Here is a 27,491-nt window from a genome sequence, read left to right on the forward strand (position 1 = left end):
CCCCCCCACCCCGCCACCCCCATAAAAAAAAATTCTAAAAGAAATTGTTTTTGAAAAATATATTCCTGAGTCGAAAGTCTGCATCAGATCACAGGGTCAAATTTTGGAACGGTGCTTGGAGTCTTGTCCTAGTTTGGGCTTCAAGGGCGGGTCCTAGATCAATTATCAGGGTTGATTTTCGGATCAGAAATTATTTTCCTAAAAAGTATTTTCTAGTCTCAAGCCAAAAATAAAAGATATTTTTGAAAAATATTTTTCATTCACCAACCAACATTAAAAACTATTTTCCAGAAAATATTTTCTATTCACCAACCAAACATGAGAAAATAAGTTAGACATCCACTTGTTTTCCAAGAAAACATTTTCTTCATACCAAACACACAAAATTGAGAAAGAAAAAAAAAACTTTAAATTTTGTCTTGAACTTTTATGATAAATAATTCGAAAAAACTAATTTTAAAAATCACGATAAATAATTTGAGACAAGAAAACATGTCCTGGGATCTGTATACTGTAATGCTAAAGCTGAACACATTAATTTTGGTGTGTCCACAATTTGCAATGCAAGTACCCAAATCAGAGACACATTAATATAAAGCAAGCAGCCTTTTTTTTACTTCATGAATGCCAAAGTATTAATGCAGTGCTTGTATACAGTATCCATGAATACTTCTTACTATTTCAAGGGACAAAATTAATTGTCAACAACAATTGACGATAACAAAATAATAATAATAATAATAATAATTAATAATTAATTAACATGATATACACATGTAATACATGTATATTACAATTAGGAAAAGGGGCTGATACATATATCGCTCAATTTTGTCATTTAGAGTTGATATATCCTCGTTATGAAAGTGACACATATATATCCCTACTGTTATACAAATGACTCACATATACTATTTTTCTCTAATGGAAGTGAAAAAATTAATTTTAATTTAATTTTTAATTATTTTTTTAAGAAAATATAATTCATATGGTATATTTAATCCTCCTCACACTTTTTTTTTTTTACTTTTTTGTTTCAACGACTAATTTAAATTTATTATTTTGATGGTCAAATTTATTTATGTTTCACTAGTTTTCTTGTAAGATTTATTATTGATGTCCTAATTTTTTTACAAATACAAAAACTAAATTACAATATATCCAAAAAATAGTTTTTAATTATAATATAGCCACAAACAATTAGTATTAATTTGTTTCTTTACACTAACGAATGAAAAAAAAAACGAAGATAAAATAAGAATAAGAAACTCAAATAATGATAATCAAAGAAGTTAAAAAATAATTTATGTATGAAAAAGGATTAAAATATATCTGAAACTTTGCTAGAAGGATCATCATATATACCAATACATGAATTTTTTTAAAATTAAAAGTCAAAAATACAAATTTAAAACTTTTTTTTCACTTCCGTTAGATAAAGGGTATTTTTGAGCTTCTTTCGTAACGGTAGGAGTATATGCGAGTCATTTGTATAACAGTAATGATATTTATGAGTAATTTTCATAACGAGGGGTATATCAACTCTAAATGACAAAATTGAGGGGTATAACAGTCCCTTTTCCATCAAAAGGGTACTAGCGGAAACTAACATTTAGTTTTTGTCCTAAAATATTTTCTTAAAAGGTGTATCATACCCCCAACAATTCACTTAATATGAACTAGAAGGAGTAATAATAGTAGTAATTATATAATCCATAATAATTTTTTAAATGTGTTTTGTTCTAATTAAATGACAAGATATACACGTTCAACACACATATACTAAAATTATAAAAACAAATATGCTCCGATTTAAATGAACATAGTATTACATATATTACATAACTTCAATTACAATATTACATCTTTTTTTATACAATCTTTTATATTAATGTGAAATTGGGAGAAGGAATATATATCCAGCACCATTTTTGCTCTTATAATTTTGTGTGCAAGCATCTTCTTTGATAATTAGCATATGCATTATTTATCAAGTAAAATTATTATATACGAAACTTTTTATCAATCGGACCATCAATCCTCACAACTAACCAAAATGCCAATAGTCTATATCCTATCATTACATTGTGACAAGAGGGAGTTGCGCAAATGGTAAACATCCCTAACTTCCAACCCGAAGGTTGCGAGTTTGAGTCACCAAATTCATAGTATATAACTTCTTGGCTAGCTTACTCTTCACGAACCCTCGAACATGAATTTCTTGAATAATTTTTATCGAACTTCTTTTTCTTTCGATGCTAAAAAGTATACATGAAAATTAATTTATTTTTTTTTAAGAAAAAAGGTACAAAAATTCCGTTACCGGGAATCGAACCCGGGTCTCCTGGGTGAAAGCCAGATATCCTAACCGCTGGACGATAACGGATTTGTGTTATCAATTGGTAAGAGATAAATTATATTTTAACTTAATAGTATAATTTATTACTCCTTCCGCTTCAATTTGTATTTGACTCGGTATAAGTCTACGAAGAAAAAATAACTTTTAAAACTTGTGGTCTAAATTGAGTCATAAATATTTATATTACTATATAAATATTTTTCATTAAAGGAAGAAAGTTCAATTTGTATGTTACTTTTTTCTTTCTTTCTAAAACTGATCCACAAGCAAATAATTTCACATAAATTGAAACAAATAGAGTACTCTATACTAAAATTCCTATTAAATCATGTGATATTGTTATTTGAAATTAACCCAAAAGAAACTTTAGTGTGTGTTTGGATATTTCAGAAAACTTGTTTTCATATTAGGTTGGTCAATGTATTTGAAAAATATTATTTATTTTTTTAAAAAAAACCTTAAATATTAGGAAAATTCATTTTTTTGGCGAGAGTAGCTTAAGAGATTTGTAAATCACCGTGACAAAAAAAAATTAGTTTTTTTTTAAGAAAATAGTTTCAAAAAGAAATCGTGTTTCCTTTACACCAAATGCACCCTTAGATTGATTTCAATTTGGTATGGTTAAATTTATTTCCCGTTTCATCAAAGTTATATTTACTTTCTTCGTTTCATTTAAATTATCATTTTAGCTCAAAATAAGTGTATTGAAATGACTGTTTTTTTTAAGAATCTAAGACTAAATGTGATTTTCGTTTTCAACTATACCTCTAATATTAAAGAAAAATGTATGATGTTTAAGAAAGAAATAATAATCTTCTCTCGTTAAATACGTATAACTTCATAAATTATATCTCGTATTTATTATTTCTTAATAAACAGTAGAAAATTAAAAAGTTCCGTTACCGGGAATCGAACCCGGGTCTCCTGGGTGAAAGCCAGATATCCTAACCGCTGGACGATAACGGATTTGTGATTCAAGTAAGTCGAGTAAAATGTACTAAGATAGCAAAATTAAAGTCCTATTAAATCATGTAATTTATAAAATTAATTCAGAAGAAACTTTACGAGAGATTTTTATTTTTTATATTTGTCTAATTAATATATTTTGGATAATTGTTTCTTCATATTTGATTGATTAAAATACTTTTGGAGGATAATTTCCTTAGAAAAATAAATTTCTAAAAATTAGAAAAATGACGACTTTGGTGATTGAAGTAGGGAAAACAAAGTTTTATGAGTGGCGTAACACATTAATTATCTCCTTCCACCTGCCTCTTAGTCAACTCCACCCTGAGGCTCCAACTGTCATTCTTGCCATCGATATTTTCGCAGTCATTTCCACTGCCATTTCCATTGTCTAGAGCCATCAAAACAGGCTTAGCCCATGGGGCCGTCCCGACCCAATCCGTTATTGAGGTAGGATTGGAATAGAATTTTTCAAGCCCATTTAAAACTAGGGCTTATAAGCTCGACCCATATAAGCCCTTGGCCCTTGAGGCTTGATCGGGGTCGGCCCATGGGCCAAAACTTTTTATTTAAGGGTAACTTACAATAATCTCACTAGTACATAATCTAATTACTTAAATACACACTATGTTGTAATATTATGAATCTTACCAGATTTTGGTACGTCCAGATACATGTACCTTGAAATAAATGGATTCAAAATTAGGTTAATTTGTTCTAGATACACTCTATCCAAGTAAATTCGCATGTATCTAGGATACATAGACAAATTCGTGCCCTCGCTTCCCTCCCATCTTGCTTGTCACTCTCTTATCTTGCTCATGTATCTTGTATGCGAGATACATGCTAATTACACTAGATTTTTTGCTAGTGTTATTGAAAAAACACCATTGTTTATCATATTTGATTTGGAAATCTTCTCATTTTCTTGATGTTATAGAATTATAAGTTTGAAAAGAAAAAAAGAAGGGCTAGCCCGCCTCAGCCCTTGGCCCTTCTAGGGTTAGGTTGGTTGGGCATTTTCAGACCCTTCCAAATGAATGGCTGGCCCGCCCTAGCCATTCAAATTCCTTGGCCCGCGAGGCTTGGGCCCGGTGGGGCTAAGCCGACCCTTTTTGACAGCTCTACCATTGACATTCCCGCCGTCATTTCCACTGACATTTTTGTTGTTTTCTCCACCGACATTTCCGCCCCCATTTCACCAACATTTCTGTTATATTCTCCACCGACATTTCCGCTATCATACCCGCTTCCATTTCCACCGACATTCCTAACCGCCACTTCCGCCGCCATAACGTTTGCATTTATTATATATAAATATTTTAAAACAAAATATTTTTGTTTACTTATCGAATATCAAAACCTAAATTTAATAACCATCAATACACCAAAAATGATCTTTACCACTTAATAATTAACAATAATAATCTAAGTGCCGCTCAATATGTTATTTTAGAGACAATTAACACTCTTCGTAAATGTCTTTAAAACCTATAGCGACATTAGATTCAATGACAATTAACTAATGCTAAATGCTTTAACACTCTTTGTTAATGTGTATATTTATTACCGCTAAAAGTTGTTTTTGTTGTAGTGATAAAGTATTTACTTTGCAACAAAATAATTTTTTTTTAATTGCTTCTTAAAGAACCCTTACGTCATGGCTGATGCCACAATGACATCATGCAAAAAAAAAAAACAATTTCTCAACCAAAAAAAATGTCTTTTTTAATTAATAAATTGGTTGCTCAATTGAGTCAATAGTCATATAATTTAGTTACAAAGTCATTAACTCACAACTAATTTTTACTGTCTTTTCTCTCAAATTTCTTTACAAACTCATCTCTAAGACTCAAAGCCAGAGAAAAATATAATGCTTAACTTGTTTTTTCTTAAAATGGAGTTGGGAGATGGTTGGGAATTTGGGATTATATATGCACAAATATCGAGGCTGCACCTTGCATGAAATACACTTGTTTAACTTTGACTAATGACTTTTAACCCAAAAAAAAAAACTAATGACTTAACCAAAAAGGAAAAAAAAAAAAAACTAATTTGACAATTTTTGGAAGAAAAAACAATTCGAAGTGCACAAGGTCAAATTTGTTAAATTCATAGATAATTATTTTTAAATAGATTAATTTTTTCAAAATAACTACTCTCTCCATTTATTTTTACTAATCTGGTTTGAACTTTGCATATTATTTAAGCAATAACAGTAATTGTATATAGATGTTTTATCACGATATTCATATTAATTAATGTTTAGTCTTAAGTCTTGATTAATGATTTAAGAAATAAGTAACTAAAAATAGAGTAAGTGATGTTTATAGTTTGAGTTTACTAATACTCACTCATTCTCATAAAGTAAAAATGTTTTTACGAAATCATCCTTAATTAAATAATACTTATTTAATATAATTTCTCGATTACATAAAAAAAATCACTTATCTAAATAGAAGTAAAATTGAAAGGAGAAAATAAATATATTCTTATTATGTAAATTATCATTTATTCTGAAAAAAAATAAAAACATTACTTGTTATGAAACATAAAAAGAATTTTATACACGTTATTTTCTTGAAAACTATATCCTTTATTATATTGCCAAATATATCTACTAAATGATCTATACAACTCTCTAAGAAAAAATTTCACTTAGAAATCGTATTATATGTGCATAATCAAGTTAAACATGAACATTTAATCTTTTTCACCGCTTCATCCAATTAGTTTGAATTGGATGCACAAATTACAAAAATTGAATATTACATGCTTGAATACAAAGATTATAAAATGTTTAGATTCTTTCACACGATTGAGATGCACGTGTGTAGTCAAACTCTTTCATTACTTTACTTGATTATTTCAATAGAAAGCATAAATTACTTTACACGTGCATAGTCAATTTCTTTCAGTACTACTTCGCATGTTCATAGTCAATCGATCTTTTACACGTGCATGATAATCGAGTTACATATGTATACTTGATCTCTTTCACTACTTCACTTGATTAGTTTGAACTAAATGCATAGTTTACAAAAATTAACTTTTATGCACTTGTTTTAGCTTCTTCTAAACGAGTTACACGTGCATAATCAGTTTCTTTCACTATTTCATTCGTGCATAGTCAAATCTCATTTACACGTGCATAGTCAATTAAGTTATGCGTGCATATTTAATCTATTTCACTATTTTTTCGAATTAGTAATTTATGCACTTATGTTAGCTTTTTTACACGATGCACACGTGCATAATCAGTTTTTTTTCACTACTTCATCCGTGCATAGTCAAATCTCTTTTACACGTGCATAGTAAATTAAGTTACGCATGCACATTTAATCTTTTTCACTATTTTCCTGGACTAGTAAACTGAATATACAAATTATAAAATTAAATTATTGTGCTTGTTTAGGCTCTTTCACATGATACATATGCACGTGTGTGTAGTCAAACTCTTTCATTACTTCGCCTGATTATTGAGTTTCACATACTTATTTAGGCATTTTCACATCATAAATATAATTTTTTACCAATTATCTTTATTAATGTAAATAAATAATCAATTAAATATATAAAAATTATCTTATGACATCACATGCACAATTTTTTTAATTTATCTTAAGACATTCAATTAAATATATAAAAATTATTAATTTAGAATCGAGAAACATCATAATAGATTGACTCGAATTCTAAACTTGGTCATACTTAAGCTTCGAATTTTGAATTTGCCTCAACATCCTCACGTGCATAATCAATTCACTTCACTAGTTCATTCGTGCATAGTCCATCTCTTTTACACGTGCATAGTCAATTGTCTTACACATGCATATTTAATCGCTTTCACTATTTCACCAGATTAGTTTGAACTTAATGCACGGATTACAAAAATTAAATTTCATGCGCATTTTCAACTCTTTCACACGATTCGCACGTGCATAGTCAATTTCTTCACTACTTCATCCGTGTATAGTCAAATCTCTTTTGCACGTGCATAGTCAATTGAGTTACACGTGCATATTTAATTTCTTTCACTATTTCACTAGATTAGTTTAAACTGAATGTACGAATTACATAAATTGAATTGTGTATGCTTTTAGGCTTTTTCACATGATTTAGATGCACGTATGTAGTCAAACTCTTTCATTACTTCACCAGATTACTTCAACAAAATGCACGAATTACAAAAATCGAGTTTCACATACTTGTTTATGCTCTTTCATATGATTTAGATGCACGTGTATAGTCAAACTCTTTCATTACTTCTCCAGATTACTTCAACAGAATTTGACCACTTATCTTTATATGAATATAAATCAATAACCAACATCCTTAAAAAAAATTAAATATTTGCAATAATTTACTTTTAGAGTAGGCATATATAAGTATATTCTTGTTTTCACAATTCATGAAAATTGATCAAACAACAAATAGGTACACCAACAATAAAAATTAACTATGAAATATGTCATTATTTTAACACTAAAATATTCGTAATTAACAAAAAAATATTTAAGAATTCATTGCTAATTTATTATTAAATAAAAAATAATAATCTTTAATTATTTAATGATAAAAATTATTTGACACTAATTCGAGTACTCTAATTAAAAAATATCAAACTTCGAGAAGCTTCTTAGCCGTAATTTTCACTTAATTAATTCAAATATTGTGTTTGACCGAATCTAATAACTTTAGTCTAATTTCTTTATTATTCTTAACGCATTCATTAAATATGTATAAATTATTAATTTTGAATTGAGCAACATAAAAAGTTGACCCGATTTCTGAACCTAATCATACTTACGCTTCAAATCCTGAATCCACCGCGACACCTACTCACATAAACATACACACTCTTCTTACACTTTCTTGAACCCACCCCACCCCCACCCACCAACACCCCCTCCTCAAGGATTGCAATAATAACACTCTTACTACATTTAATGCAACTTCACCATCTCTACTTCACACTTTTCCTCAATTTTTATTTTCTCTTCTTCATAGCTTTCTCCTCCAATTCTCAAAATCTCTCTTTTTATGTCCACACGAGGGAAGCCCTCTACTCTTTTCATTTTTAATTTGTCCTTTTTCATAAATAGTCAAACTTAGTCCATGCCCAAATCTTGACTTGTTTCACTATAAATAAAGCCCTCCCCCTTTCACTCTCCACACACAAAATCTCAAAAGCTCTTTCTTTCTTTTGAGAGCTTCAATAGTAGCAAGAAAGAGCTTCACTTCACTTGTGTATGTCTATATACCCAACAAACTCATTTCTTTCATTTCTTTTTCTCCTTTTAGATGCATTTATATGTCTATATACCTAACAAAGTCATTTCTTTCATTTCCTTTTCTCCTTTTAGATGCATTTAAACAGCCAACCTCAACTGTTTGGTGCTGAGGTGTAGCTGTTGTTGTTGTAGATGCATATATTTAATCGAGTTTTTGTATCATCATGCTTGTTTTAATTAATTTACACACACCATATACATGTTTATATATGTGTATGTATATATATACTTACTCATCATATGGCTCCTACAAATTCTTTTACTTGTAGCATCGATTTCATTGTATTTTTTTTTGTTTTGCTTATGGTTTTTAAGGTTGGTTGATAATCTATATAAGTATACATTATTTTTTTAAAATCAAGAAACACATGAACAATGAGGAGTTGGGCAAGGATCCCCATATATATATATAACACAAAAAAAGAGGAAAAACATGAGTAAAACACATGGTTGGATTGCTCAAGATTTTCGTGGGAGTCATTTTAAATTATTTATTTATTTGCATCGGACTGTCTTTTTTTTTACATCAAAGATTCTCTTACAGAGACACCTACAATTAATTTCAACGGAAACAAACCTTAGTCAAATCTACCAACATCTTTTAAAATTTTTATTTTCTATTTTATGAAAATATTCGGTTTTTATTCTCAATTTTCATCATCTTTTATGTTTGACACATTTCACAAAGCATCCCGACTTTACATCGGGTTCAGAAAAAAGCCATATAAACATTAGAAACTGCTTCTACGACTCGAATTACATTTAATTAAAAAACAATTGACACTTTTTCTACGACTTGAATTACATTCAATTAAAAAAAATTGAGACTTTTTCATTTTATTTTTTTTGATGACTTTATCGTTGATTTTCTTAATTATGTTATTGTTTTAGGGTTCAGAGAGTGGAGGATGCCGGCCATACATTCCCGTCCGGCAAGTAGTATGCCACCATTGGTTGAAAACGATGGAACTAATACTGGGGTTCCGCTCGATCAGGTAAAAAAATATTTTTTTAATTTAATTTATTTATATATATCGATAATCTAGATTATTTTTCTTAAAATGTTATAACATGTTTAAGATCGCTAATCAAATTTTTTTTCCTAAAATTTATATAGATTGAAACAAAAGATGGGTCTATAATCACAAAAAAAATAATGTTGACCCTTTTAAAAGTTCCAATTTTTAATGATCTCTTTTTAATTCCTATATGGTTTTCCTATTTGATTAACCTCTTCATCCATTTTTACTAATACATGTTTGATTTGATATATTCTTTTTTAAAAAAATATTATTTTATTTTTATTATTCATAAGTCATTTAAATATTAATAAAGACAAAGTAAGGTTCAACAAGATAAATAATTTTTTTTTCTATTTTCGAGTGAAAAATCCTTCTTGAAGCTTGGGAACCGTGTCAAGGACTTGTTTTATTTTATTTTATTTGTATTGGTCAACAAATAGTTGACAAAATTCCATACATTTTCATCATTGCTTTTTATTATATACTAAGTCAAACTAATTAAATAAATCTTTTTTACTAAAAAAAATAAAAGGACTTTTGTCCCTTTCCTTTTCTTCTTGTAAATTTAATTATATATACTTCAACTTGTTCTTTCTTCACTTTCTTTCAACAAATATAAAACATACAACATTTTCAAGATTTTAATTAGTTTAATTTTTTTAAAATTTAATTTAATTTGTTTGTGTTATTACAGCCAAGTAACATGATGGATAGTCAACCTAATTCAATGGACAATGGATCAAACACCTCTGACACTGCAATGGCTCAAGAACTTGGTGGTGATGATCATCATGATGATCAAGAAGATGGTGTGACTACTACTAGGAAGCGAAAGCGCTATCATCGCCACACTCAGCATCAGATCCAGGAACTGGAAGCGTAAGCATGAATTCACGAGAACCAGAAATAAATATTTATTTAATTATTATATACACTGATAGTATAACAAGATCAACTACTAAGGGTTCTTTTTTTTTTTTTTTGGTGTTTAGATACTTTAAGGAGTGCCCTCACCCAGATGACAAGCAAAGGAAGGAGCTGAGCCGTGAGTTAGGGTTGGAGCATTTGCAGGTCAAGTTTTGGTTTCAGAACAAAAGAACTCAAATGAAGGTAAACTAAACTACATTTTCAATTATTTTCTTTGTAATATTTTATGTAACACATTTTTTTTAGTCCGTTTAAAAAAATAAACACTTTTTTTAATTATTAAAAATGGTTTTCACTTAAATTGCTCTATCTTACCCTTGATAACATGTTCTGTTACATAAATTATACATTGATTATTATATACTGTTACACACACACCTTATTTTTGGACATGAACAACCTCTTATTACGATACCCTAGTTCCGCCCCTATATATATTATTTGAGTTAAAACTTGTTTATTTTTTTATGTCAGAATCAACTTGAGAGGCATGAGAACTCACACCTTCGTGTGGAAAATGAGAAAATGAAGTCAGAATTGTTGAGGTACAAAGAAGCTTTGGGAAATATAGGCAATATATCTTGCCCTACTTGTGGTGGTCATCGTATCAACATTGGTGATTTGTCTTTTGATGAACGCCAATTAAGGAATGAAAATGCAAGACTCAAAGAAGAGGTATGCCACTTTCACAACAAATATATTACTATTACTAATTTGAAGGTATAAAGTTTAAGCTGATCAAATTAACTTATACGAAATATTTTTGATCTATGCGTTAAGTATATAGTAAAAAAAAAATGCATATAGACTATAGTATATAATAAGTTAAATAAATTTGTTTGTCATATAATATATATTTTTTTCTCTCTTTTTTTATATAGATCGAACGTATCTCATCTATAGCTGGAAGAATTGTTGGAAAAAATGTATTTCCAAACAACAGCAATGATTACAACTCTCCCAATCCTGTTGATTTTGGAGTTCTTCCTGCTTACTCGACGCCACAAAGCGACGATGGAGAGGGATATAACAATGGAGGTGGTGGATTTGAGGATGTTCCAATTCTAAGTTCAATGATTAATGGACCAATTAGTGAGATTGAAAAACCCTTTATCATTGAACTTGTTATGGCAGCTATGGATGAGTTTGTTCAAATGGCACATTTGCAAGAACCACTTTGGTTCCCTAGCATTGAAAATGGAACATTTATGCTGAATCAAGATGAGTATTTTAGGGTTTTTCCAAGGGGAATTGGACCTAGACCTATTGGATTTGTTACTGAGGCTACAAAGGATAGTTCTATTGTTATAATGAACAATCTCAACCTAGTTGAAATTCTCATGAATGTGGTAAGTTTTTTTTTTTATCTTTTTACTTTGACGTTTAATAATACAGTTCGATTTATGTTATATATACTGTTGTGAGTCAATTTTACTTTGATTGGTGCGCACAAAACCTAAACCTTATAGTCTGTTTTCGATAGATCTTCAGCAAGAGAATTTTATAGGACTATTTACTTAAATTCAAATTGTAATTGTAGATAAAATTACCTTTTTTGTTCTTTAATAATTGAATCTTCTATTAATAAGATTATACTAGCTATATCAATAACTATTAAGTGAGATTCTTATTAGCTTATTAACCCTACTTTTATGGGGTAGAAAGACTGTTTCCGACTTACTAATTGTTATGTTTGTTTTGTGATCTGTAGAATCATTGGTCCAGTATGTTCTCTGGTATTGTCTCAAGGGCTTCAAGTGTTGATGTGATATCAACTGGAGGTGCAGGAAATCCCAATGGAGCAATACAAGTGGTAATACATAATATATATATCTATAGTTAGCATTCTCCTTGCATATGTCATGTCATTAATCGTCGTAAAAAATTCTTTTACACTGTGAGTATATATATACATAATAAATTTAATATTTCATGTTGATTTTTTGCAGATATTAGCTGAAACTCAAATTGCATCTCCACAAGTTCCAACTAGGGAATGCTACTTTGCTAGGTATTGCAAGCTCAGAGTTGATGGAACATGGGCAGTTGTCGATGTTTCATTGGACCAGTTACGCGCTGGCCCAGCTGTTAGGTCTCGAAAAAGGCCATCTGGATGCCTTATTGAAGCGGCACCAAATGGATGCTCTAAGGTACAAATATAAGTAGAAATAACGTTTACTGTTCACTTTTAACGTAACTTATATTATGCTCATAATTCCTATTAATTAACATGTTTAATTATTTTGCTTAAGGTTACTTGGATTGAGCATGTTGAAGTTGATGATTCAGCAGTGCACACTATTTACAAGCCACTAGTGAGTTCTGGTCTTGCATTTGGTGCAAAACGTTGGCTTGCTTCTCTTGATAGACAATGTGACCGTATTGCAAGTGCTATGGTCACACCTATTCCAACCAATGACATGGGTACGTAATACTGTTCCAATTTACGTGACATACTTTATTTTTTCAATTCATCCTATAAAACGATCCATGCCTGAATAATCATACAAATATCATGACATGTTTATAATGATCAAACTATGTCACATAAATTGAGACAGACAGACGTTATTTAAGCTTTTTTTTTTTCTTCTTGTTTATGTAGTGTTATCAACTCAAGAAAGTAGAAAGAGTATGATGAAATTGGCTGAGAGGATGGTTAATAGTTTTAGCTCTGGAGTGAGTGCAACTGTTGGTAATCACTGGACAACCTTGTCACAAGGAAATGGAACAGATGAAAATGTTAGAGTTATGACTAGGAAAAGTGTTGGTGATCCTGGTAGACCACATGGTGTTGTCATAAGTGCTGCTACTTCATTCTGGCTCCCTGTTTCTCCGAAAACCGTGTTCGATTACCTCCGTGATGAGAACACGCGTACCGAGGTAACACTTTTTAATTAATGTTTCTGAATAATAGAGTTTAAGTTATATACATTGACCGACTCTGTTCATGAATGTTCTTTAATAAATATCTTTAATTTTTGTGCGTTTTTCTAAATATGTAAATTTTTTGTATGTGATAATTAACAGTGGGACATTCTGTCCAATGGAGGTCTGCTGCAAGAAGTGGCTCAGATTGCTAATGGCACTGAGACAGGCAATTGTGTCTCTTTACTGAGGGTTAATGTAAGTCCTCTATCGAAATTATATGATCATTTCATTTAAAAAGTTAAAAGCTGACATGACCTTTGACTCTGACACCATGTGAAATTATCGTGATCATTTCATGTAAAATGTACTTACAAGACCTCTGTCTAGTCTGATATCATAGAAATGTATAAATATTATTCTGAATCCGCATTTTTGAATATTGCAGAGTGACAATGTTAACCATAGCAACATGATAATCCTCCAAGAGAGCAGCACAGATCCAACAGGATCCTATGTGATCTATGCACCAGTTGATATCAGTGCAATGAATGGTGTGTTGAATGGTGGAGATCCAGATCATGTTGCTCTGCTGCCTTCTGGATTCGCCATTCTCCCCGATGGTCCATCAGGAGGCAGGGGAGCCTATAATCATGGCTCTGGTGGATCTCTGCTGACCGTCGCGTTTCAGATTTTGGTTGATTTAGTTCCTGTTGCTAAGCTTTCATTGGGATCAGTTGCTACTGTCAACAATTTGATTGCTTGCACAGTTGATAGGATCAAGGCTGCTCTCTTAGCACAGCCAACCTGATCGCGTTCGCTGTAAGTACATATTTTTATTTTCCTCTATATCATATTCACCAAATTCATTGTGACCATAACATTATACTGTCAGTATATATATATACGAATAGAATATTTATACATTTTGTGTTTTTTTTGTTGGTTATTGCAGGATAGGGTGATAATAAGGAATAGGGGGAAGTCAAGAGCGCACCTTTCAAATTTCTACTACAAGAAGAAAGATTTTTTTTTGTTTTAGGGTTAAGAGGTTCGTGAAATGACTTCTTGTGGCAATTCCAAAGATAGGAAGAAAAAAAAACTATGTTATAGAATAATAGGGTTTACCTTTTTTATGTTATGTGACTTTTTATAAGTCCATCAAAACTTTGTAGCATTTGGCAGATTGTTTTGTCTGTCTTTTGCATTATTATGGTATGAAAAAAATATGTTAAACATTAGTTGGTTTTATTTACTTTGAGTTTTTCGTCTTTCTGTTGCTTGAAATGTATATTTCGCAGGTTATGTTTGCTTATTAGAAAAGGTGGGAAATTTCCCCCTTTTATTGTGCGGAAAGGATTAATTTTATCCTTAAAGTATATTTTTCGCACAAAAATATCCTTACAGGTACTTGAGTGGCGAGGTCGTGGACACCATGTTACATAACACTTCACCGATAACCCACTTCTCCTTTGCTTGTGGTTTCATTTGCTTCAAGTTTTTCCTCTTTAGTTATTTGAAATGTATATTCCGCAGGTTATATTTGCTTATTAAGCTTTAAGGGAAAAATTCCCTTTTTACTATGCGAAAAGGATTGTTTTATCCTTTATGTATATTTTTCGCATAGAAATATACCCTTACAGGTACTTGAGTGGCGAGGTGACGGACACCACGTTACATGACACCTAACCGACAACCCCCTTCTCTTTTATCCTTAGGTATATTTTTGGCACAAAAATATTCTTACAGGTACTTGAGTGGCAAAGTGGTGGACACCACGATACATAACACTTCACCGACAACAATCCCCTTCTCCTTTTATCCTTAGTTATATTTTTCGCACAGAAATATCCTTACAGGTACTTGAGTGGCGAAGTGGTGACACCACAATACACAACACCTCACCGATAAACCCCCTTCTCCTTTGCTTGTGGTTTCTTTTGCTTCAAGTTTTTCCTCTTTAGTTATTTGAAATGTATATTTCGCAGGTTATATGTGCTTATTAAGCTTAAGGGAAAAATTCCCTCTTTACTATGCGAAAAGGATTGTTTTATCCTTTGAGTATATTTTTCGCATAGAAATATATCCTTACAAGTACTTGAGTGGCGAGGTGGCGGACGCCATGTTACATGACACCTAACCGACAACCCCCTTCTCCTTTTATCCTTAGGTATATTTTTGGCACAGAAATATTCTTACAGGTACTTGAGTGGCAAAGTGGTGGACACCACGTTACATAATACCTCACCGACAACACCCTTCTCCTTTGCTTCTTGATCATTTGCTTGGAGTTTTTCCTCCTTTAGTTACTTGAAACATATATTTCGCAGGTTATATTTGTTTATTAGGAAAAAGGGGGAAATTCCCTTCTTACTGTGCGTAAAGGATTAATTTTATCCTTAAGTATATTTTTCGCACAGAAATACCCACAGGTACTTGAGTGGCGAAGTGGTGGACACCACGTTACATAACACCTCACCGACAACGACCGTCTTCTCCTTTCATCCTAAGGTATGTTTCTCTCATAGAAATATCCTTATAGGTACTTGAGTGGCGAAGTGGTTGACACCACAATACATGACATACCTCACCGATAACCCCCCCCCCCTCTCCTTTGCTTATGGTTTTATTTGCTTCGAGTTTTTCCTCTTTAGTTGCTTGAAATGTATATTTTGCAGGTTTTATTTGCTTATTCAAAAAAATGGGACAGTTCTTTTTTTTACTGTGCGAAAAGGAATAATTTTATCCTTAAGTATATTTTTCGTACAAAAATAACCTTATGCATACTTGAGTGGCGAGGTGTTGGACACCACATTACATAACACCTCACCGACAACAACCCCCTTCTCCATTTATCCTTGGGTATATTTTTCGCACAGAAATATCTTTACGGGTACTTGAGCTGTGAAGTGGTGGACACCATGTTACATGACACCTCATCGACAACCCCCTTTCTCATCTGCTTGTGGTTCTATTTACTTCAAGTTTTTCCTCTTTTAGTTGCTTGCAGTGTATATTTCGCAGGTTATATTTGCTTATTAGAAAAAAGGGGAAATTCTCTTCTTACTGTGCGAAAAGGATTAGTTTTATCCTTGAGTATATTTTTCACACAAAAATACCCTTACAGGTATTTGAGTGGCAAGGTGGTGGACAGCACGTTACATAACACTTAACCGACAACAACCCCTTCTCCCTTTATCCTAGGTATGTTTTTCTCACAGAAATATCCTTATAGGTACTTGAGTAGCGAAGTGGTTGACACCACAATACGTGACATACCTCATCGACAACCCCACCTCTCCTTTGCTTATGGTTTCATTTGCTTCGAGTTTTTCCTCTTTAGTTGCTTGAAATGTATATTTCGCAAGTTTTATTTGCTTATTCAAAAAAAGGGATAGTTTCCTTTTTTACTGTTCGGAAAGGATTAATTTTATCCTTAAGTATATTTTTCGTACATAAATACCCTTATAGCTAGGTACTTGAGTGGCAAGATGTTGGACACCACGTTACATAACCCTCACCGACAACAACCCCCTTTTCCATTTATCCTTGTTTATATTTTTGGCACAAAAATATCCTTACAGGTACTTGAGTGGCGAAGTGGTGGACACCATGTTACATGACACCTCACCGACAACCCCCTTCTCCTTTGCTTGTGGTTTTATTTACTTCGAGCTTTTCCTCTTCTAGTTGCTTGAAGTGTACATTTCGCAAGTTGTATTTGCTTATGAAGAAAAAATTCCGTTTTACTGTGCGAAAAGGATTAGTTTTATCGTTAAGTAAATTTTTTGCATAGAAATATCCTTACAGGTACTTGAGTGGCGAGGTGGTGGACACAACGTTACATGACACCTCACCGACAACCCCCTTCTCCTTTTATCCTTCGGTATATTTTTCGCACAGAAACATCCTTAGAAATACTTGAGTAGCGGAGTGGTGGACACCACGTTACATGACACCTCACCAACAACTCCCTTTTCTTTTGCTTGTGGTTTCCTTTGCTTCATTTTCTTGAGATGAATATTTTGCAAGTTTGGTTTGTCATTTTGGGAAAAAGGTCAAATTTTGTCCTTTAACTATGTGAAAAGGAATAATTTTATCTTCTGATATATTTACTCAAGTGACTCAAATATACCCTTCTCTATTAGGACTGTTCTGATGAAAAATTAGGAAAGATGAAGCACTCTGAATCAGTCAAATTCTTTCTTGAAAACAAGTAAAGGAAAATTGTCTTCTTTACTTGCTTGCATATATAGTCAAATTCTCTTCGAGATTATATTTGAAATCTGGGACAAACAAAACATCTTGAATTTCAAATACTGGATTACTTGTGCTTTCTATTGAAGATACAGAGTCAAGGGTTCAGGGGTCCACTGAAAATGATCTTTCTACCTTCTCAAAGCAGAGGTAAGGTTGCTTGCATACACACTATCCCTCTCCTACCCCCATGTGTGATTACATTGGATATGTTATTGTTATCGTCATCTTTATAGATATAAAGGCTTCAATTGTCAAGCAGTTTTTTAATATGCAACTCTATATATTTTCCTGTTCTAAATGATCTTGTGTTGCTATTCTGAGAGCAGTTACTTTTGTTAGTAGATCTTTTTTTATGATCAAGAAAATCATCTTGAACCAACCTTTTGGGTCAACAGTAGCCTTCAAAATTGTTCAGTTCAAATTTGTGTATATTTCGACTATTTTATTTACTACTTGTTATCTTCGGTTCAATTTGTGCGTACTTTGACTATTTCATTTACTACTTGTTACCTTCGGTTCAATTTGTACGTACTTTGACTATTTCAATGACTACTTGTTACCTTCTTTTCTCCAAACTAACACATACATCAAATAACTTTGATAAAGGCGTAGACATGTAAATAAATCACCTGAGGTGCCTCAATCAATTATTGAGATTTGAACTCTGATCTTCAATACTTTTCATCTCACTTTATTGACTGCTAGGTCGAAATCCATGGATATTGCTAATTAACTATTAACTTTTAAAAACTAGTAAATTACAACACCATAGTACACTTTCAAAAGAATAATTGAAAAAGAAATGGAAATATTTTCTCCAATGCATAAAATGTCATATGAAGACAACCCGAATTTTCACTAGGCGGAAACAATTACCTAGTGACCGGTTGGCTATGTGAATCATCATTTCTTTTTCTCCGAGTCTTTTGGATTCTCTCATATCTATCTACAAGTAAATAAAAAAAGCAAATCTTTTTTTTCTTCTTCTTTTTCTTTTTTTAATTACAGAAAATAAGAGAAATTAAACCTAAAAGTCAATGATAGGTTCACCAATTGTGAGATTTCTCTCCAATGACCATGGTAAATTGAAGAGTTTAGCAGTGATGAACTTGAATATCTTGTTCACATTAATGTTGTAAGTTGCACTTGAGAAGAATAATGGTGCATTTAGTGCCTTTGCATATGTTCTTGCCTGTTCAAAGTCACATTGTATAACACCATAAGTATCAATATAAAAATAAAAACATTAAAATGATTCAGTAATAACGTATTTAGTATAATTCATAATTAATGGGGTATATATATACAAACTTTATTGCTACCTTTGTGGGGTAGAGAAGATTCTTTCGACTCAAGAAAACAGTTTTTCATAACATGTTTGAAAGAAATGCAAGAGATAAGGACGTTTTCAAACAACACTACTTGAAGTCAAAACATATTTATTGGAGTACTATATATCATTAGCTCAAAGTGCAGTGATCTTATCAACCTGAGTAGGGGTGACAAAATCAAATTCAACCTGTCCAATCCGGTGAAGTTTGAGTTGTTTATTGACCTGCTCATTCATTAGCTCAATCCATTTCAACCAAATCCATTTCAACCCATTAAAAATTGAGTTGATATGTAATCCGAATTGGCTCATGTCAAATCTTGTCAAAATATTATTAAAAAACTTTTTTTTTTCAATTTGATATGTTATATATAGTCATAATAAAGAAAAATAATAATTTTATTAGGTACTAAAATAGTTTTAAAAAACAAATAAAATAATTAAGCTTAGTAAAAATTGGATTGGATTGGTCTTGACCCGTTATATAACCCGTTACCTAACTCATTTTGACCCAAGTAAATTTGGATCGAGTTGGGTCTTGACCCGATTATTATCTTAACCCATTATGACTCGCCCAAATTTAACCCAACCCACCCAATTGCCACCCCTGACGTAGCTACCTATAGGCTATAGTGAAGGGTGATCAGTTGAACACTCCTGTTCGAAAAATTAATTTGTGTATATAAATCTAACTTATGTTTATATATATATATATATATATATATATTAAATTTTGACCATCTTTAACAAAAAATTTAATCTCGTCACTATTAATACATATCTAAATCGTTTGCACATACAAACTTTTTAGATGCTTAAATCCAAAATCAAGATGAAAACAATTCAGATCGTACGCTAAGATCGCTAAGCAATAAAAAAGAGTGAGAATGATAAATATACCTGACTTGCAATTGTCCATTGAAGATCCAATGGCAATTTCACAAAATCATCAAACTTTGTCCCTATCATTACAGGAATTGCCGTCTGATTCCATTGACGTGCTTGTTGATGCCAGCTAAGGACACTGCACGAAAAACGACACGGTAAATTACAGTGATAATATAAAAATTGCATTATATATACTGTCAGTGAATATAAATTAAACGTCATACCTACTAAGTGTACATCTACTTGTGAGATCAAACATGAAAAACATTGCTACAGAATCCTTACAAGCCATTGGAATTTGAGTTGGGCCAGAAGCATCACCTGCATTATTATTATTAATAATAATTAATTAATCATCATTTCAGAAAATTAAAATGGACAGTTCGATGTACAAATCATCTCGTGTCAGCAAAGTCCTAAAAAGAACCGCAACTCAAAGAGTGTGATGTAAACAGTTTATTCTAATAAAAGTATTAGGGACTATTTCCATGACTCGAACTCGTGACCTATAGGTCCGAAATAATTTTTTTTATACCTTTAACTTCCCACATGCTATATGAGATTCTTGTCCCTTTCACACACAAAGTTTTGTCCATTTGATTTACTCCTTTGGTTGACAATCCTTCATCTACCTTCTCTTTTCCTACATACTTTCTCTTCAATTTGGAAAGAAAAATAAAACACAAGAAAAAGTCAGAAACCAAAATAAAAAATGGATCAAAATTAAAACTACAAATACATAATCCAATATTGTTAATAACACTACTAAAAATGGGAATTTTCTACTATTGTTGGGTCAGAAATCCATCAAAAAATTAATTGAACTCAATAATTTTGATACAAAGTAATATCTTTGGAAACTTAGAAAAAATTCACAAAATATTAAATTTTGAAACTCATATTTCCAAAAGTTCAATGGATTCAATGGAAATTAAGAATTTAAAAATTGAACTCATCTATCAAATCAATCCATCTTTACAACCTACATGCCCAAATAAAGCATCTAGAGTGTGGAAAACACACAGAGGTTCAACATCGAATATATATCAAGAATAGAGATAAATTTAACTCTAACCCCCACACGCCAAACCAAACACCTAGAGCATGAAAAACACAACATTGAGACTCAACATCGAATATATCAAGAATATAGATTGATGGATCTTACTCTAACCCCACACACTCAAACCAAACATCTAGAACATGAAAAAACACAACATGGAGGTTAAACCTCGGATATATATAGCAAGAGTAGAGATGAATCTGACTCTAACCCCACACGTCAAATTAAACCAAACATCTAGAACATGAAAAATACAACATGGAGGTTCAACCTCGGATAAAGATGAATCTGACTCTAACCCCACACGTCAAATTAAACCAAACATCTAGAACATGAAAAATACAACATGGAGGTTTAACCTCGGATAAAGATGAATCTGACTCTGATATCGCTTGTTTGAAAATATATAGAAGAAGAAAAGAAACTTACCAAGAAACTTGTCTTTCCAATGTGATTATCACCCAATAGACTAATCTTCAAGGCAACAACATTCTCAGATGAATCCTTAGAATGGTCACAACAACATGTGGCTGCCATATTCTCCGTAGACCCTCCGTGGGACGCCATTTCCGCCCCAGCTGGCGGAGATGGCATCCCCTTGGAGGTGGTGGTGGCTGGAAAAGATTGATTATGTGACAATTGTCTATAATTAATAGACTTACCTAACCAACAAGCAAGAACATTGTTCCAAAATGAATTCAAATATTTTTGTAAAATTGTAAATTTACATATGATTTTCCTTTTCATATTCAAATGAACCATTCTTCTATAACAAAGGAGCAAACGTTTAGTCATTTTTTTCCCTCTTTTTTTGGTGATTTAATTTCTAAGGAAAAAGAAAAGGCCTCAAGAAGGAGCTAATGCTTATAGTGCTTAGCTTCTTCTTTTGGCCTTAAAAGAAAGAAAAAAAAAGGCAAGTCTCTTTTGCAGAATTATTAATCATAATTTCTTTTTATTTATTTATTTTTCTTCTTCTTAGAGTTTGTTTTTTTGTGTGGAATTTAATTTAATTTGAATTTTTACCATTCATTTTATTTTTTCTATTTTTAATGTGTGGTTAACGGCTAATTAAGTTTGTCACTATTGCCGTGTAATGAGGGACGGTTAGACCGTTTTAAAAGGTTTAAATGAAAATATGAACTATGTAATAATTAGTTTCAAATATAGTTGTCTATAGGTTGGTGAGATAAAAAAATAAATATTTTGATTTTTTTTAATTTTTTGTATATAGGCAAATGTTTTGTAATAAAAGTATAAATCTATCTTTTGACTGTCTTTTCGGTCAAGTTCATCGCACACGATATGTTTAGTGTGGTTTCAATGTAGTTTACGGAATATTATATTGAAGTGAGATTCATCTTGTGCTCGTACATATGAAAGATAACGAATGCAAGTTTCCTTATCATAAAAAAAAACACATTTTCGGTCAAGATTGCAATATGGGGCATCTTTAATGCGATTTCAGTGTAATTTGTGGGATATTATATACTGAAGTAAGATTTATCTCGTGCACACCCAAAAGATAACAAGGTTCTCTTATCATTAAAAAAAAAAAACTTTTTCGATCAAGCTCATCACACGAAATATATTTAGTGCAGTTTCAATGTAATTGTGAGATATTATATTGAAATGAAATTTATCTTATACACGCCCAAAAGATAACGACAGCAAATTCTCTCATCATAAAAAAAATGGAGAAATTAAGTACTAGTAAATTAATTAAAGAACCGACAAATGTATGAAGAAAGGGTCAATTTCACGTGTAGCCAAGTTAGCCAATAATCATGCAACCATGTAAGGTATCTAAATGGAAAGAGGAGCCCCACTCATTATTCATTATTTATTTTATACTATATTATTATATACTATAAAATAAATAAAAATCTTCTTTTCAAGAAAATAATTGATTAATAAGTTTGAAAGTAATGAAAATATCAACCAACCTAATTTTAAGTCTAAATTTGTACCATTAAATGTCTTCGGAATAACGTTATTTATATGAATATTTTTTAATTGTGATAGTGAAATATTACTATACAGAACATATAATATGAAAATTGATTCAAATGTTTTTTAATTATTATAATATTATTACAGAGGATGACAATTATAAAGAAGTCTGATTGTATCTTAATTATTTTTTTTCAAAATAAGTTTTTCATATTTTTAAATGTTAAAAATACTAAAATCAAGTTTACCACTAAAAAGTTTTAAAACACTGAATTAAATTTTTGTGGTTCTTTAAGAATTATATTCTTCATTCCGCTTTATGTGATACTATCACTGCTTTTTAGAGACTCAAAACAAATTATTGTATTTACGATAACTTCTTTTATATCTTTTAATGTATTTTAAATTATAAAATATTGTAACTTCTAGTATACTTTTATCTATTTTCTAATTAGGTAACATTTCATTTCATAAGAATAAATAGTGGTATTATTTTTCTTTTTAAAAAATAGGAAATGATATTTAAGAAGTTTAAAATATTTGGACCCAACAATAATACGTGTTTTCAATTGATAGCGTGTTGATTGAGGGACCGCAAGACCTACTTATGAGTTTGAAATTCTCATATTCCACATGTATTGAAAAACATTAGAATCATTTTAACACTATAAAATGTCTTTAAAACGTCTAAGAAAGTGGAGATATCGATCATGATGTCACATTGAAACGGGATGGATGCAATTAAAGTTCGTATCCGACATTCTATAAAATAAGAATGTGTCATCAAGACTTAAAAATAAGTATTATAGAGTGATTTACAGACTTGCTATATTATAGGAGGTAGAGCGTTGGTCAGTCAAGAATTTACATGTTCAAAAGATATATGTCTATGAAGAGGATACTTAAATTAATGCGTGAGCATACTAGGAGAGATAAGAATAGGATTGAAAATATGTGGGGCATGGAATGAGAGAGGTATATCAGTGGTGAACAAAATGGGGAAAACGAGACTGAAATGGTTCGGACATATAAATAGAAGGAGCACAGAGGCACTGATAGGTCTCAGGAGAGACAGAGATATTTCAAGAAGGCATCGAGAAGAGACGATTAGACATGACATTACACGACACATCTTAACTACAGAGGACATGAACCTAAATAAAAAAGTATAGAAATTGAGAATTAAAGTAGAAGAATATTAATTAATAGGTGGTAGAGTACTGATTTCGAAATCATTTGAACCCTACAATAATACGTGTTTATTAATTGAGAGCGTGTTTAATGGTTATGTATGGCCCACGACACCTAATTAGGAGACATTAAACTGATTTAATTGATTAAAATTATTGGAGGATATTCGTTTGGTTTGGGAAATTTTAGGCAATTTGACATTAATAAAACTTAATAGGAACAAGTTAGCAACCACATATAATAATTTCCATATTTAAAAGTATATATAGCATGTGAGGGTCACTGATTCGAAATTTATTTATATGTATGAAGGATAGTACAATTCTGTCTGTTTCATTTTACTTGACTCGTGTTGATTTGACATCATCTTTTTAGAAAATATTTATCAAGAGACTATTTTACTAAATTATTCTATTAATTGTGTTCGGAAATCGAAATTTGACTACTATGGGAAGAAAAAATAGTACTACTTTATGTAATTATTTAATGACAAGGATTGATATATTAGAAGAAAAGATAATAAATTTTCTCTTAATTTGTTATAATGAATAAGTAAAAATGATATTTTTAGTATAAGGATCAAATAAAATTAAACGGAAGGAGTACCTTGGGTCTCTTAATTATTGATGAAATCTAATTTTAGTCTTTGTGATATACGATTCATCATATTTTCACCTTCTAGGCTTCGACTTATTAAAATGAGTATTTTTAATCTCTTTACATGGAAAAAATATTATAACTTTTTAAAAGTATATTATCCTCAAATATAAAATAACAATACAATTCTAACATAATACTTGGGTAATTAAACACTTGAACAATATATTAATAGATCTCCAAAATTATGAATATTCACAGCAGATGAATCGAAGATACACATCTCAAATAATTGAAAATTAGTCATGTTTAGTTCAATATTTTAAAAAGTAAAATAATTCAATAACAAAGGGACTGAAAATGCTAACCACATGTCATCTAATTATATCTCATCATCTTTCTTTTTCTCTACAAATTTATTTTTTAAAATGGGCTATTTTTCATACCTTATGGTAAAATAATAATAATAATATGGAATATAATCTTTACATGAACTAATAATAATGTCCCATGTGGGTGCACACATGTACATGTTTCATGGTGAGTTTTTTTTTTTTTAATAATAATAAAGAAGGTTCATTGTTTCTTCATTATGTTTTTGTGTTTCTTCATTATGTTTTTTGGTATTTGCAATTAGGTGGCATTTGTTTCAAAAATTTGTGGAATAATACGATCGGAAATTCGAATTAGAATATTATAATTCAACGCTTCATAACACAATGTCATGAAGTTCGAATTCCACACTTAAACTCTAGATATGTATTCTGAATTTCAATTTTCGAAGATAGATTAAGTCTTTTCTAAATATGTTTTATTTCACTTTGCGACCCAAACATTTGTTTTGATTCTTGCTACCTAGCTAGTGTGATACTAACATTATATTCAAAGAATTATAAGAGACTAAAATTGTAATAAACCTCTAAACAAGGTTGATGAATATTGAAAAAAATCATGTTTATAATGATTATTGATTCACTTTGATGAGACTAAATTAGACTCCCTCTCTTCCATATTAGTTAATCATCTTATTAAAAATAATTGTCTCATATTAATTGTTCATCTTACTAAATCATATATTTATATAAAAGAGAACATAGGCCCGCCTACATGGCGCCACCACAAGTAAGAATTTCCTTTTAAATTTATTTATTTTCAAAAATACCCTTCCCCTTTCATGAAAGTTGTGACTTTTATGAAAAGTTGTGACTTTTATGAACAGTTGCGACTTTTACGAAGAGTTGCAACTTTTATGAAAAATTGTGACTTTTATGAAAGGTTGTGACCTTTTTGAAGGGTTGTAACTTTTCCAAAAAGTTGTGACATTTCCAATAAGTCACAATAAGCATTTGTTCACACTACCCTTTTTATCTATAAATAAATAGATTTTCTCTCATTTTAAAACAACGAAAATTCTAAACATCTTCTTGTTCTTTTGCACAATTAAATATTCATGTAATTTGCTCTTGTTGAGTGGCTCACTGACGCCATTGTTTTTGTATCAATACGCTTGTGAATAGAATCGTTCCATCCTGAGAGGATCTATTCCTTTAAACCTCGGGTACTAGAGGGGAATAATTTCCATAAGGGGACATTGTGCATTCAGTGGGCTCAATTTTTTCCTTTCTGTTTTATTCTATTGTTATAGATCTTGGTATATTTTTTACAGCCAATAATTTATGCTTATGTTATTAATTGTTGTTTTTGAATACATGTTTTAAATTTTGTTGTTTATGTTTCTATAAAGTTTTTGTTATAAGTATTTGTTAGTACAGATAAATATTATTTATTTATTAGAAAATTTAATATCTCATGTCGATGTTCATCCAATTTCCCAAAAATATCAAATAGTAACACTTCTTGGAGGCAAAAGGATAAATTATAAAATCAAATTAAAGATGATTGATTGAAGGATAATGATAAGATGTTATAATTATCATTTTCCTTTATATTATTAATGTTCGTTACTATGTAATCTTGTATGTAAGACAACATAGTGTTTTAGTTTTAATAATTGATAGATTTAAAGTATTATTTTATAAATTTTGTGATATCAAATTTCTTCGCGCGGGTAATTTTACTAGTTGAAAAAATAATACTTAATTTTTTTTCTATATTATTCTTGCAATTAATTCTTTTTTAAGTGTTAACATTTATTTATAAAATTCCCAAAAAGTTTTTTTGGGGTGAATTAGTAAAATTATCTTTTTATTTATGATTTCTTAATGTGTGTATAGAAAAGGAAAATCATCTACTAATATGGAACAAAAGAAGTGATGACATGAGAATAACAATTGTATATACTTGCAATTTCGTGTGTGTAATAGATTGATAATTGACTTTATTGGGATTAATTATGGCATAAAAACAATAATTGTATTCTTGTTATTTTGTCCATGTAATAGGTTGTTGTCTTGTTTTTTTTTTAATTTGCGGGAAGTCCCATATTGGGGTAAAATGCTCTCTAACAAAAGTAACTTCATATTTAAGGGAACTCGAACCTAAGACTTCTTGGTTAAGGATGGAGTACTTACCACTCCACCACAACCATTGTTGGTAGGTTGTTGTTAAGAGTATTTGTGGTTCGATTTGGATCGGTTATTGGTTAAAACCAAACTAATTAGTCGATTTTTAAAATTTCTAAAACCTAACCAAACCAAACAAAAAAAATAACCGTCGATTTGGTTAATGACAGTTTGGTTCGGTTTGGTTCTGTTTTTTTGGTTTTTTCGATTTGAAAGTAATAAATTTTTGAGGACATACGTATTTGATAGACACA

The 27,491-nt window shown here is 30.8% G+C and overlaps 2 protein-coding genes and 2 non-coding genes across 4 annotated transcripts; 1 reads left to right on the top strand and 3 right to left on the bottom strand.

Annotated features, from left to right (window-relative positions):
- Positions 1-2,314: 2,314 nt before the first annotated feature.
- TRNAE-UUC (transfer RNA glutamic acid (anticodon UUC)) lies at positions 2,315-2,386 on the bottom strand. The gene has a single exon. It is a non-coding gene; the product is annotated as a tRNA-Glu (tRNA).
- An 867-nt stretch (positions 2,387-3,253) lies between these two features.
- On the bottom strand, positions 3,254-3,325 carry TRNAE-UUC (transfer RNA glutamic acid (anticodon UUC)). Its single transcript has one exon. It is a non-coding gene; the product is annotated as a tRNA-Glu (tRNA).
- A 6,202-nt stretch (positions 3,326-9,527) lies between these two features.
- Positions 9,528-14,247, top strand: LOC125863298 (homeobox-leucine zipper protein HDG2-like). The gene is made up of 11 exons (XM_049543482.1): positions 9,528-9,614; positions 10,336-10,520; positions 10,634-10,751; positions 11,043-11,243; positions 11,450-11,917; positions 12,280-12,381; positions 12,518-12,718; positions 12,821-12,992; positions 13,174-13,451; positions 13,599-13,694; positions 13,885-14,247. The coding sequence occupies exons 1-11, from the start codon at positions 9,528-9,530 to the stop codon at positions 14,245-14,247; spliced, it is 2,271 nt and encodes a 756-aa protein (XP_049399439.1).
- A 4,405-nt stretch (positions 14,248-18,652) lies between these two features.
- LOC125863330 (septum-promoting GTP-binding protein 1-like) lies at positions 18,653-21,884 on the bottom strand. The gene is made up of 5 exons (XM_049543520.1): positions 21,407-21,884; positions 20,450-20,570; positions 20,139-20,235; positions 19,927-20,050; positions 18,653-18,888 (listed from the first exon to the last, which is right to left on the bottom strand). The coding sequence occupies exons 1-5, from the start codon at positions 21,770-21,772 to the stop codon at positions 18,724-18,726; spliced, it is 873 nt and encodes a 290-aa protein (XP_049399477.1). The 5' UTR covers positions 21,773-21,884; the 3' UTR covers positions 18,653-18,723.
- Positions 21,885-27,491: the final 5,607 nt, after the last annotated feature.

The sequence above is a fragment of the Solanum stenotomum genome, chromosome 4, assembly GCF_019186545.1.
Source record: "Solanum stenotomum isolate F172 chromosome 4, ASM1918654v1, whole genome shotgun sequence".
Classification (NCBI taxonomy): Eukaryota; Viridiplantae; Streptophyta; class Magnoliopsida; order Solanales; family Solanaceae; genus Solanum; species Solanum stenotomum.